Genomic DNA, 13,597 nt, shown 5'->3' with positions numbered 1-13,597 from the left:
AAACCTTTTTTTTGACACTGACACTTTTCAAAGGTTGTACGATGTTAATGAATTGACTGAGGGAAATTTGAAAACATTGAATTTCGAAATGCCGATCTTTTTTTGTATAAATTAAAGAATCTTACCCTCGGTAAACAGCGAAATAGATTGTTAAGCTCTTTATCCCGACTCCCTCAACATGAAGACAGCCTCGATACATTTTTGGTCAACCCTTGTGCTTTTGTTCAGTTGTATTGGTTCTGTAATTGCTTACTCGTCTACCGATTTAACTACAATGTATGATTGGAACCAAATCATTAAACCTTTAGAATGGGGTCAAATGAATTTCATTCATACTACGGACACTCACGGTTGGCTTAATGGTCACCTTAGAGATGCTCGCTATAAAGCCGACTTTGGCGAATTTAAGTCTTTTGTTTTGCGGATGAAGGAATTAGCTGATTTTAAAGACGTAGATTTATTATTAGTTGATACCGGTGATTTACATGACGGAAACGGACTTTCTGATGCTTCTGATCCAGAAGGAATATATACAAACAACATTTTTACGTACCTACCCTATGATATTCTTACGATTGGTAATCACGAATTGTACCAAGCATCCGTTTCTAATAATACCCACGAATATTTTGTACCTCACTGGAATGGAACTTATCTCGCTTCTAACGTTCAAATCTTCAACTCATCAAATGAGTTGGAGCAATTTGCGGCTGAATCTGCCTACTTTACTACGAAACATGGCGTTCGAGTTCTTGCTGTAGGCTTCCTCTACGATTTCACCGGTAACGCCAACAACACTGTTGTTACACCTGTTGAGACAGCCGTCAACTCCAGATGGTATCAACAACAAATAAATAGAACAGATGTTGACCTTTTCTTATTACTTGGACATATTCCGGTTCGCGATTGGGACGAATGGAAGTCACTACATGCCTCAATTAGAAAAGTGCATCCTGATACTCCCATTCAAATCTTTGGCGGTCACTCTCATATTCGTGACTTTGCTGTTTACGACGAGTCTTCTGTATCTCTTGAGGGTGGTAGATATTGTGAAACTGTAGGCTGGCTTTCAATTGATGGCCTAGCAGCATCCAATGCAACCCGTCAATATGTTGGTCGTCCCGTCACCAATGAAACTCGCCAGTCGTATCCCAATCTCCCTATTCCAAATACACCTCTGTATTACACGCGCCGTTACATTGATTTCAATCGCCAGAACTTCCGTTTCCATACTCAACAATCAGAAGATTCCTTCGATACCCCAGAAGGCATTGAATTATCTAAAATTATTAAACAGTATCGCGACGATCTTAACCTCTCATATGTCTTTGGATGCGTCCCTAAAAACTATTATATGACTGAAGTCTCTCCTCAATCTGATGACAGTATTTTTAAGCTTATGACTGATCGTGTTTTGCCAGAAATAATTACCAATCGAAACCGTTCAACTGTGCCCCGAATTATCATTAGCAATGGAGGTGGTATACGAGGTTCCATGTATCAAGGAAAATTTGGACCCGACGAAATGTTCCAATTAAACCCTTTTCTTACTAATTACTATATGTATTTGGCAGATGTTCCTTATAAATACGCTAAGAAGCTATACTCGACCTTAAACGGGGGATCCAATTTACGCAACATAAATGAAAATTTGGCTGCCCTTAATCCCGGTTATGTTACAAGTGATGATTTTGGTGAAGATGGAGATGATACAGTACATACTTCTGTTCCTTCGTATGCTACTCCTAACATTCTTCAAGCCCAAGCTGGGTTTAATGCTACCTCCTCGCCAGAAACAATTGATGTTGTCTTCCTCAATTTCCTTCAAAGTATCGTGCTAAAGGCTTTGAACAATATGGCAAATGACACTTTATATACTTCTTCAAACGTTACACAATACTGGGTTCGTGATGATGGTTACGACAGTTCTCCTTATTCATTTGCCTATTTTGTTCAACAAGAATGGAGTGATAATTGTGATTAACTTCTAGCTTTATATTTATGTTTCGAAGATATCTTAGATTTTTTAGTGTTTAAACTTGATAGGTTGAATATTATAGTTTTTGCAGTTAGAATGTATAAATTAACTGTTGGTTTACATGTTATATTTTTAAAAATGAATATATCGTCAACAAATAAAATAATTATATAGTTAAACGAGTTTTTATTGGAGACATTAAAATCATTTTGAAAATTATTTTTTCTACATTAATGAAAATATCAATTTCCTTTTGTTCATAATTTATTGCAAGTTATCATATAATAGCTATATTTACCCCAAATTAGCTACATATTAGTTCCAAGATTAACAGATTTAAAATATATATGGTAAGAAGATGCCGCCGGATTATGTTTCTTTAAAATACTGAAGTGTGAGATTGGTCATAGTAAGAATCATGCAAACTTCTCTGAAGTGTGTTTGTAGCAGAGTTTTTATTAAAAGAACTTCAATTCGCACTACTAACTAAAAATTTTTTTATAAATCGGACTGAATATATACAAAACAAGCTTCGATCGTGATAATATCAAAGACATTGTAAGCACTTCTTACTTAAATAAAAAAAATTTGATTTTCCATTTTCACAAGTATACAAAATTGAACATCTATTTGCTAAAACATTGTAACTATTAACTTTAGGATATAGAAATGTTATCGTTTTTTTTGGTATTAGAAATTAAAACGTGATTTTAGATCGTATGAAATTTATATATTGCTCGCTATATACAATTTTTTTATCTTTATAGCACTTTAAATATGTTGAGTTTTATACCAATATATGAACCAATTGGATAACCGTAGCAAATATATTCTATTCTCCCAAAAAATAAAAAAATAATTAAGAGCTCTTTCGTTGCCATCTGTTTATGTCCATGATCAGATATTCAAGTATGTATCAAAGAGTATCGACATAAATCTATCTTCAAAGGAGAACAAGTCAAAATTTGAATGGCCAGATAATTTTAAGCATTATATATACTTTATGACTTAAGCAAACTTTGCTCATTTTTTCCTTTGGCAGTAATGACATTGCAAAGGAAACTGGCACTTTGAGTTATACGTATCATCATTATTCACTCCTTAAGTTAAATATATCAATGTATTTAGAAAATTATGAATTTAAGTTTTTGCTTCCCAAATACATTTAAGATACCTGATTATGAGAAGTCTAAGATGGCTTATCGCTTATTTAATTTAAAATTTTGTCCACAATTTATTTTCTTTACAAATTACATGCACGCTTCTTGAATAACCATTTTATCGGTAATTTTATTCAAGCACTCCTATAAATAAATATATAGTTTAAAATACAAAGTATCTTGTCAGTGATGATATTGAGGAGTTACAGTTTTTTCATGTCCATAATCCAACCTTGGCAATAAATTGGATAATTTGATTAACGAAATAGATTAGAATTGCCATGGTGGTTACGAAATTTTTTACACTAAAATCTCTTCGGTTGCAATCCTTCGCTGATATAGATAGTGTGACGAAATCTCTATTTCATAAACACAATTAAATATAAACTTAGAAAGTACTATGCAATAAATAAATAAAAAGCAAAAATTATGAGGACTTTCCATTTGAATTAAATACAACATAATGACAACACTGAAATTCTCAACAATCCGAAAATTCACTTCAGCAAAAAAAAAGAGCAAGCAAGTACTTAGGGAGCAATTGGAATAGAGATTATTGAATTTCGGTAAAAACTTGACTCGTGGGGAACATTAGAAAATATATTGGATTGTTTCATATGCCACTTTGAGCGGTTTATAAAATATTGAAATAATTTTAAGCTATGCGGTTGTTTATCGATGATTGCTTCTGGGTGCCATTGTACACCAATGATTAAACCATCTTTTGATTCGATTCCTTCACAAAGTCCGTCGTCAGAGATAACAGTTGATTGCAAACCCATTCCCAAAGTTTTGATACCCTGATCATGAATACTGTTTACATCTATAACATTCGATCCCAAAATGTTTTTAAGTTTTCCAGGTTTAGCCATTACTTTATGAGCTAAATAATGCCTAGGTTTACTTGGACGATGAATATCACGAAAACCGCAAGATGAAACATTTTGGTATAGACTTCCTCCAAAATATACATTAAGGACTTGACAACCACGACATATTCCAAGGATAGGGATTTTTTTTTTGAGGGCAAAATCAATCATTCCCCATTCTGTGGAATCTCTTATCACATCGACACTTTTGGGAGCATTTGGATCAAAATCTTCTCCGTATCGGTTTGGATGCACCGATTCACCACCAGCTAGTATTATACCATCTATATTAGGTGGGATACTGTTTCTTTGTAATCCAGGATATATGACAATTGGACAACCACCTGCCTTGATAATTGCTTCTACATACGGCTGTGAGTTATTAGAAAACCCGACACTCAAAGCAATAATAGGGCATTCCATCTTTTCTATTTCGCTATAAAATTATCACCATACTTGGATATATATATATTGGTTTCTTATCGCTTAATTTAGTATCAACTAAAATGCCTCAAAAACGCACAACGACCCGCTATTGTTTCAAGGTATGAGCCAATTGCGGAAAGCGGGAATGACAAAAATTGAATTAATAAAAAATTATACGAGTTCAGAAAATATGAGACTTTGTTTCTGTCCAAAGTAATTTTGAACATTCTAGAATTACTATCACACTAGTGAAAATTATGCTGAAACTGCGAAGGCATAAGTTACTTCTCGCTTAAAAAGTCGTTTTCGCTTATTCAGACTTGATTAGTAGCGAGGAGAAAATCAGATAGCAATAAGTTACATGTACTTGTTGCACTAAAATTGCGCAATACTGTGGAGAAATTGCGAGCTACATAACTTAGCAGGTTATATATATATATATATGTATATGCTATATATCCTTACTCTAGTTTATTTCTGCGTTTTTGGTGCTCTAAGAATGGAGAGACCCAGATAAAAATTCTAGCAAAAGATTTGTTAAGGAATGTAGCAAATTCAGGAGATTATAGGAAATCTATTTACGAGATTCTAGATTGGATTCCGGCAGATAGTCAAAAGGTTTACGATCTGGGATCATGGAACTTCCGAGGAATTGCCGTCCGTTCTACAGATTCACTACTATGGGACTTGTCTATCATCCGTGCGAAAAAAGCGTTATTATTTGTTATGAGCTTTATTTTTAATTGTTTGGCAATGGGTAAGAAGCGTAAAAAACGCTCTTAAATTTTCTAAACTTTGCACTCATTTTTTATGATTGCTTGATCAGTAGTAAAACTTATATTTTAAAGTCTATAAATGTTTTAAAACAAAGTGCATTTGGTTGAAGAAATGCTTATGAGATACCTCTAGGTTCTGATTGCTTATCAAATTTCCCAAAACAAATTTTTAGCGTTGCTAAGGAAAACAAAGGAATTTTATAAAATATCCCTTGACTAAAAGAGCAACTAGTTGAATACTTTGTTACCTTGTATAGCCGATTGGATTGTAGTCTTTAAGCAATAAATTGAAGACGTTAGAAGTTGTGTGTCTTGATTAATTGAGCAAATAGGTCATCAGCAAATTATATTGCCTTAGCAAGTTTTGTACATGGGGAACAAATTTTGCTAATTGTTGGTAGGAATGAATTGAATAATTGTGACTTTTGTTTGAATCACTGTCCCTTGAGCCTCGTCTTCGATATAACCAAGTCTCAAGTTATTCACGAAGAAGTATAACAATTTCCTTTGGTAGGAAGAGAACCAATTTAAGTTGAATCCTGACAAGGTTAATTGAATCCATAATACCCATCTTCAAGTAAATTGAACTTTGATGTAAACAAACACAAAAAATTATTGCGAAAACTTTTAACTTAATGAATAAACCGTTGAAATTCTCTCCCCGGTACTTTTTCCGAGAAATTGGCAAGCAAATTGGATTCATTGGAAAAGTCAATAACCTGAATAGTCAGCAACCAAATATCAAAAATGTTTCTAAACTCATTGATAAATCAACATAATATGAGGAAAAATCATACTATATACAAACCAAATACACACCTTTTCTTCCAAATTGTTCACTAAGCAACGTAAATGTCAGTTCCCAAACAATGTTCCTAACGTATGAAGGTTATCTCACAGAACTGTCATTGTTCCCAAAGCATGAAGCTACTCTGAAGTCCTAAAGTCCTATAAATACGCTGGTTCCTTATTAGTTCCATAAAGGATCGTACCTCAATAACGATGACATTACGAACTTTTAAATGTATAGAACATGTTTTCAACTCTATAATAAAAATCATCAGCCTATGTTCAATTTGTACATACGTAGTTTAATTTTTCAACTTTACCTATTTTCTTGTTTTTTGGGGAGATGCCACGACTTGTCATGCTAAAACAAGAAATGAGCGCAAGACATTATACTGCAATTAACCGAAGGATTTCATTTTATAATAATTTGTTTTGCCATAAAGCATCTAAAACGATTAGATTATCTGATATACGAAAATATACACCGCTTATTGTTCGGATTTTCACAGTATACTTTTGTTTGATTAAATTTACGGTCTGATATTTCGCTTCAAAACCTACAGACGAAATACTCTAATGTGAGCATTAACCATCTGAATCAATTTTTAAAGAAAAAATCCTTTTATTTTGAAAACAATATATCCATACATGAATATATGTACAGGAGAACTGCACAGGAAACAACGGTTTACTGATCATTGAGAACACTTAATTTATCCTTATAACCGATAGCAGTAAAGCAGTTGAAAAACAGAATCTGTATGATATTGTAGATCCACACATTCACTTGACGTTGGATTATCGGAGTTCTTGTGAAGCGTCCAATTATATAAGGTACTTACAGATCTATATTACCTTTCAAGCAGATCAAATTGTCTTTAAATTTAATTAATTGGAATTCTTTTGATTAATTCATTTTCTCGAGAATGTTAAAACGAGCTTAAGGTTGCCAAAATAGGTAACGCCTGTTCTGTTTCTTTTCAAGATTACTAAAAAATTATTGAATAAAAAAAAGTAAATCTAAAACTTTTGAAAAGCTACTTATTCTGGTCTGTCTCCTATGGGCCATAATATGGATTATGTAGAACCTTCAAAACTATTTAAAAAATGAGAAAAAGCAGGCAGTTGGAGAGAAAAGATTGTCGAAGGTACTATTAGTCCTTTTACAACATTGGCCCATAGATGCCGTAGAATTTGAGCTGCTTGCTGGTGTTGACTTAACATATACAAAAGAAGAAGCCCGACAAGTTTATGGAAAATTGATTTAGTGATGATGCCAACCATGTGCCTTAGCTTATGGTCGAGCATTTGGACAAGACACCTCTTTTATATGCTGCTCTTTATGATATGAAACAAGACACCCACATAGACATCTATACCTATAGTTCTATGACAATACTCTGCGGTAGCTATCTAGTTGCTCAATACCCAGCTGCATTACTCATGAAAAGTCCCCCCTTTCATTATTTATTTTAGTCCACATTACACTTTGGAGTGCCTTGGTTTGTTTGATGGCTGCTTGCAGGAATGGTCCTTTTTTATTGGGCCTCCGATTCCTTACGTGAATCTTTAAGGCTCCCATTACTCCTGCATTTATCAATATAACATCCAAGTGGTAGTGAAGAACAACCGATTACAACCTTAGCTTGGCATACATTTTAATGTGTAGCACAAATATTCGGTTCAATTCTTTCATATGGGCTTGGTCATATTGAAGGGAAAATTGCGTCTTGGAGGTATGTTTTTATTGTTGTTGGGCTTATATCATTTGGATGGGACCATTCTTTTTTGGGCTTGAAATAAGCTTTGGAAGCTTATTTTTACTCTCTGCGAGAGAAGAGAATTGCTATTGAACGAGTCCGTGTTAATCGAACGGGTCTTGACAGTAAACAATTGAAAATCAAGCATGCATTGGAAGCATTACGAGACCACAGGTAACATGTTTTGCTTTATAACCAGTGTGTTCTATGATCACCAATGGAATCGGGGTTTTCAGTACTTTAATTATTAAAGGTCTAGGATACAATCAATTGCGTACTACCGTACTCAGTATGCCATCTGGTGCAATAGAAATTGCGCTATGTTCCTTGCAGCTGTATTTATACGATTTTTAAAAAATAGCCGCCTTTTAGCAGTGAATTTTTTTAATTGTCTTACCCGTTCTGGGTGTATTATGATTTGGAAAATTCCGGCTTCGTATCCGTGGGGACGATTGGTTGGTGTATGGTTTATCGTGTGGCTCCCTGCGGCCAATACTTTCCTATTTTCGTTAATTGTAACGAACATTGCTGGATGCACAAAAAAGCGGTTACTAGTGCCACTGCATTTACTTTTTATTTACTTGGTAACATTGTTTCGCCGCAACTACTTAAATGGTCATACACCGGAATATATTGAAGAAATTTAAGCAATGATTGTTTCAGTTGTGTTATCGTTGTCACTGCCTCTTCTCTTAACGTCTATTATATATATACTAAAACCAAGACGTGAAAAACTTAGTAGAGAAAAATCCTTTCATTGTTGATAAATGTCAAGAATGAGGAATTTTTAGATCAAACGGACAGAGCTAATAAAGTTTCGGTGCAGATGTTTAGTCATACTATCGTTTTAAGATATATTTGAAATAAGTTTGTGATAGACAGGTCCAGTCGATAGTCTAAGTTTTTTTTTTTTTTTTGCATCAATAAAAAATTTCTAATGGCTGTTTACATTAGGGATTAAACTAGTTGTATTGAATTTAAAACAAAAAAGTACAAAAAGCCAGATGAATGTAGCTTTGGCTTCTTTTTACTGAAATAATTGGCTAAATTACAATAGTTGTAGAGACTTTGAGATCATCCGTACGCTTGAGGTAACAGCTTTACCGAATATAGAATTTTACATTTCATGTGCGTATTTTGTATATTTTCTAGTGCTTGCGTTTGGTTTTGGAATGGAAGACTACGAGGAAGTTGACTTCTGTAGTTTTCTACATACTTATAGCGTACAAAAATCATTAAAGACAGCGCCGTTGGTAAATTCAACAATAAATGAATAAAGCCGTTAAAAGTGCACTTCTGTTAAAAAATAATGTTATGATATTTTTACAGTACTTTTATCGTAACCCAATGTTTTAAATCATTGAAACAATGCTTTATATATAATACGTATAGTATGTTTTTCCTTTAACATAACAAAAAGTCATATCAGATTTTTTTTTGAAACCGTCTCCGAACATTCAAATTTCAGGTCAGTCTTTCATCAAAACATTTAAATAATGAAAGAAACAAAATGATGAATAAGATAAGATAAAAGGTAACAATAATAAAGCTACGATTATCAGTAGATAATTTAAATGTTGAATGTTCAAAGTAAGTAATTGTTGACTAAACAAATCATTTGCAACCATCCATAACAGAGAAAGAAAGAGCAGATGGAGAATCTAATTCTTATCCGCAAAATTTTAATAATTCATAGCAAAAAAAATAAATAGTATAAACGTTTATTCTTCAAAAGTTTCCCTTAAAAACGTATATAAAGAATTAACGGAGAACTTTTTTTTCCAAATATCCAAGTTTGTCATTCCAGGTCCAATTGAAGGACTTTCTTCCAAAAAAAGGCCTATGTGGATTCCCTGTTTATCCATTAAAACCCTATTAGGATAAGCTTTCAATAAGCCAATTTTACTAGTCCAAGACAATATTTCATCTCGAAACACTTCGTTCTCCCCGAACAACACAAGTACTTTCCCGTCTTGAATGGGAGGAATTTTACTCCAAATGCTTATATCACAGTTCATGTTGATGTTTACAACAGAAGAAGTAAATAGTGACTCTTCATTATTAACATAGGCTTTTCCGAATCGATTCAGAGTTTCATAACAAATTACATCAAGGCCATCGTTGGCCCTGTATGAACCAATCTTTTTAGCATTTGTCAAATCTAACCAAGGTGAAATTAAAGCAACACCTTTAGGCCAAACAACTTTGTTAAGTTTGGATAATTCTGAAATTTGGTATAAAAACGATAAAATCAATGTACCACCTGCAGATTCACCTAACACAGTTATATTTCTAAAACCTTTTGATATAAGGACTTGATAGACGTTAAGGCATTCCCTAACTTGTTTGGGATATGTGTATCCTTGAGATACCAAAGAATAATCCACCAGTAAAATAGAAGGTGGTCTGTTCATCGTCGTTGAGAATAGTTTATATAAATTAGATAAACCAACCAAAATTACTTTGTCATAAGGAAGAGCCATCATTCCACCATGCAAGTGCAGAATAATAGGATCCGATTTTGTCATTCCATTAACCTTTGCGAGCCATACGGAATCGGGCATATCCTGATTATCATATTTGTGAGTAAATTTTTCGCCATAGTTAGGTAACTCATTTTCGGAATTTAGCTTTTTTCGGTTTTTTAACAAAGTACTTCCAATCGAATCATGGAAGAAAATTCGAACATCTTTAACAGTTAAGCCTTTGGATAAATGTAACATTGAAGAACAGAAAAGAGTCGACAGTAAATTATGACGAAGTTCATCGTGCGGAAAATTTGTTCCTATAGTAAAATACAATATTGTTGTACCGACTAATATTATTGGTAAAGTCAGTATTCTATACAACAGAGACAAAGATATCATCCCAGTGATAAAGGAGACTATTTGTTATGGCTTGGTCCGGAATATGTGGTGATACAAACAGGTTAAATGGGGTTAGCAGATTGAAAGTGCGGCATCAGATCCTACCTTAAAGTCCTACGTCATTATACAATTTACCAATTGCATATATAAACACACTTTTATCTCTTTTGCAATAATTAATTTAAATAATCTAGCTTGTCTTACTAAGAATAAGATGTTCTATTTCACTAGTTTTACCTTGAATTGATAGATAGCTTTGCTTAGTTCATGTCTACAAGCAATAGTTTTAAGGTATTTATATTTTATTGTAAACAGTTAGTAAATCATTGATCAAATCAGTTATTAATGTTATGAAGTTTTTCTTTACAGGACTAGCTTAGAAATATTAATCGACTAAAATTTAATTTTTCAAGGCACAGAGTTTAGCAATCAACTATTTTTAAACTTTCGGCTCATATATTTTTGCATTTTATGACTTCTTTGCCCATAAAAAATCATTTTGGTGTATTAAGTTTTTCTACCAAACTAAAGTATTTTGAATTTTACGATGGGGTTCTAGTGTCAGCGAGTTCATGTCCGTTCAACAAGTTGACTTTGTTACCCTGCATGCTAGCTGTACCAAGGGTATATCTAAGCTTGACTGTAATATGGTTGTGATCCTTACATTGTTGTAATATACTTAGGTAAAACGGATGGCTTAAAATAACAATCCTTGCACTTACAAATGTCAAAGAAAAATTAAAACAATAGACGGAAATGGTATTTCTAAGATGAATAATTAGGTTTATAGTTTAGCACATCATATCAGATAGCTTTTTCATTCTTTGTTTGATACTTAGGGAACCAGCACTCTTCTCTTCTTCTTCTTCTTCTTCCACTGGAGTTTTGTATGCAAAATCAGTTTCCAAATCCATATTTGAAAGAGTAATTCGTTTGGTTTTGTAATAAAGCTTGTGGCATATAAAAAAAACTAGAATTACAGGAGCAGATAAATAGTTTTCAAAAAATGCACTGGCATCTGGTTTACCGCCAACAGGGAAAATGGAGACATAAAATTCTGCAGCCAACACTAAGCAAACTAGTATAAAAGCATAATAGGAAGCATAAACATTAAATGGAGAGACAAATCCAACCTCTTTGAGGCTCCTGTTTTGATGTTTCATAGCGGCTCTATACCGAATATGTGCTAGACATATACTGCCCCAGCAAAATAATGTACCCAAACCAGAAATCGACAGCATCCAGTCAAATACAGTGTCATATTGTCCTGTTTCGACAAGGTAACCTAAAAACATAAACAAGAACAAAATAAGAAGAGCAACGAGAGGTCGACCTTCACGATCAACCAGTGTAAAACACTTAGGAGCAAAGCCATTACACCCTAAGGAATGAATTGCGCGACTTCCAGCGTACAACTGAGCATTAGCAGAAGAGATTACGGAGATCAAAATAATGGCATTCAGAATTGAAGGTAACGCTTTGATGTTAGCATCTTTAATAGCTAGCACAAATGGACTTGCATCAACTCCATGGTATGAAGTTAACCGAGGGTCAGCACCACTAATGAGTAAACTAACAATGAAAAGTGAAAGTATGTAGAATATTGCTATTCTGAATAGCGTTTGTCTTACTGCAACCGGAAAGGCCTTCGCGGGGTTCTCTGTTTCAGCTGCTGCGACACCAACATATTCAGTACCGGAAAAAGAAAATGCAGCACTGGTAAATACAGCGCAAAATCCTTTAAATTTGTGGCGAAAAGCATTTTCGCGGAAAATATGTGTTCCCATATAGCCTCGATGATCAGTTGGTACACCACCGCAATCAATAATGATACCAAGAATGATAAAACCACACATTGCAACCACTTTGATAGTAGACATGATAAACTCCATTTCACCATATCCTTTTACTCCAAAGATATTAATAAAAAATAGGAACACGATGAAAACTGTCACCCATATACCACTGTTTAGATTGGTCCAATATTTGATCATCATTGTTCCTGTCGTCAACTCTAATGGAATCGTAACAATGAACGAGAATACATAATTCCAACTAAGTGCAAAGCCCCATGATTCATCGATGAATCGCGTAGCATGTGTAACAAAACTTCCCCGCGTAGGAAAGGCAACAGCTAATTCTCCTAAAGCATAAACAGTACAAAAAACCATAGTTCCAACAATACAGTAGTCAATTAAAACTGACGCTGCTCCCCCCCTATAAAGAGATTTAGAGCTTCCCACCCAAACACCGGTACCAATAGCTCCACCAATACCGATCATTTGAATATGACGACTCTTAAGCCGACGCTTTAGTCCTTGTCCGGCAGAATCTTGTTGGTTTTTTTCAATTTTAAATCCATTAATGAATCGTCGAAATACATTCTCTTCTTTGGCAGGGACTGTTTCGACCTCACCGACATAAGAAATGACTTCTTCGCCGTTGAAATTGTCTTTATCTTTTGATTTCTCGGGTTCATTACTTATGAAGTTTTCGGGAGGATACGATTCTGAATATACGGATTCAGAATCCCTAACATAAGCATTCATCTCAAAATATCTTTTCTTTCTTTCAAAATTTCACGGCGCAAGCTCAATCAACAGATTTGTACCTAAAAGGCTGGAAACCAAATAGACTATTGTTAGGTCAGGTATTGCTATTCTTGGATCTAACTAGAACAGCAAACAGATTCAAATAAAATATTGACTAATAAACTGACGATTAAAAGAAATTTTACTTTTAATATGTATGCGGTATAGTATTGACAAGGATTTGGCTCTAGGGATGTGATGGTAAACAATGTTGCTTTAAAAATTTACAGAAGAGTATTGAGATACGCTGGGTCCTGAAGATAGGTTTATATTACAAAATGAAAGGATCATACGGCTACTTATAAGCTCAAGTCTGTGTCTAATCTATTCATTTATTATAGCAACTTCACTTACATATGAATCCTGTTACTTGAATGGTAA

At 33.9% G+C, this 13,597-nt stretch overlaps 4 protein-coding genes and 7 long non-coding RNA genes across 11 annotated transcripts; 6 read left to right on the top strand and 5 right to left on the bottom strand.

Moving 5' to 3' along the window:
- Nucleotides 1-19: 19 nt before the first annotated feature.
- On the top strand, nt 20-2,166 carry SPOM_SPBPB2B2.06C (phosphoprotein phosphatase). The gene has a single exon (NM_001023875.3). The coding sequence runs from the start codon at nt 179-181 to the stop codon at nt 1,982-1,984; it is 1,806 nt and encodes a 601-aa protein (NP_596852.1). The 5' UTR covers nt 20-178; the 3' UTR covers nt 1,985-2,166.
- A 644-nt stretch (nt 2,167-2,810) lies between these two features.
- SPOM_SPNCRNA.6626 lies at nt 2,811-3,122 on the bottom strand. The gene has a single exon (NR_195974.1). It is a non-coding gene; the product is annotated as a non-coding RNA (long non-coding RNA).
- A 449-nt stretch (nt 3,123-3,571) lies between these two features.
- SPOM_SPBPB2B2.05 (class I glutamine amidotransferase family protein) lies at nt 3,572-4,574 on the bottom strand. Its single transcript, NM_001023874.3, has one exon. It carries the CDS (start codon nt 4,428-4,430, stop codon nt 3,669-3,671), a length of 762 nt encoding a protein of 253 aa, NP_596851.2. The 5' UTR covers nt 4,431-4,574; the 3' UTR covers nt 3,572-3,668.
- On the top strand, nt 3,880-4,388 carry SPOM_SPNCRNA.6625. Its single transcript, NR_195973.1, has one exon. It is a non-coding gene; the product is annotated as a non-coding RNA (long non-coding RNA).
- Nucleotides 4,575-4,897: 323 nt separating the features above from the next.
- Nucleotides 4,898-6,559, top strand: nam3. Its single transcript, NR_150594.1, has one exon. It is a non-coding gene; the product is annotated as a lncRNA nam3 (long non-coding RNA).
- Nucleotides 6,560-7,095: 536 nt separating this feature from the next.
- On the bottom strand, nt 7,096-8,221 carry SPOM_SPNCRNA.6624. Its single transcript, NR_195972.1, has one exon. It is a non-coding gene; the product is annotated as a non-coding RNA (long non-coding RNA).
- Nucleotides 8,222-9,049: 828 nt separating this feature from the next.
- say1 (sterol deacetylase Say1) lies at nt 9,050-10,625 on the bottom strand (the record flags this gene model as incomplete). Its single annotated transcript, NM_001023873.3, has 1 exon — nt 9,050-10,625. The coding sequence occupies one exon, from the start codon at nt 10,623-10,625 to the stop codon at nt 9,480-9,482; it is 1,146 nt and encodes a 381-aa protein (NP_596850.1). The 3' UTR covers nt 9,050-9,479.
- On the top strand, nt 9,513-10,814 carry SPOM_SPNCRNA.6623. Its single transcript, NR_195971.1, has one exon. It is a non-coding gene; the product is annotated as a non-coding RNA (long non-coding RNA).
- Nucleotides 10,815-11,151: 337 nt separating this feature from the next.
- On the top strand, nt 11,152-11,535 carry SPOM_SPNCRNA.6622. The gene has a single exon (NR_195970.1). It is a non-coding gene; the product is annotated as a non-coding RNA (long non-coding RNA).
- On the bottom strand, nt 11,342-13,489 carry nrg1 (amino-acid permease). Its single transcript, NM_001023872.3, has one exon. The coding sequence runs from the start codon at nt 13,172-13,174 to the stop codon at nt 11,417-11,419; it is 1,758 nt and encodes a 585-aa protein (NP_596849.1). The 5' UTR covers nt 13,175-13,489; the 3' UTR covers nt 11,342-11,416.
- On the top strand, nt 11,537-13,503 carry SPOM_SPNCRNA.6621. The gene has a single exon (NR_195969.1). It is a non-coding gene; the product is annotated as a non-coding RNA (long non-coding RNA).
- The last annotated feature ends 94 nt before the right edge of the window (nt 13,504-13,597 follow it).

This window comes from Schizosaccharomyces pombe, assembly GCF_000002945.2.
Source record: "Schizosaccharomyces pombe strain 972h- genome assembly, chromosome: II".
NCBI classification, from domain to species: domain Eukaryota; kingdom Fungi; phylum Ascomycota; class Schizosaccharomycetes; order Schizosaccharomycetales; family Schizosaccharomycetaceae; genus Schizosaccharomyces; species Schizosaccharomyces pombe.
The sequence above is the reverse complement of the archived record's forward strand: the minus strand, read 5'-3'. Positions and strand labels throughout refer to the sequence as shown.

What these genes read in the sequence shown, in the direction of transcription:
- SPOM_SPBPB2B2.06C (NM_001023875.3), top strand. Translation starts at nt 179, where the DNA reads ATGAAGACAGCCTCGATACATTTTTGGTCAACCCTTGTGCTTTTGTTC.
- SPOM_SPBPB2B2.05 (NM_001023874.3), bottom strand. Translation starts at nt 4,430, where the DNA reads ATGGAATGCCCTATTATTGCTTTGAGTGTCGGGTTTTCTAATAACTCA.
- nrg1 (NM_001023872.3), bottom strand. Translation starts at nt 13,174, where the DNA reads ATGAATGCTTATGTTAGGGATTCTGAATCCGTATATTCAGAATCGTAT.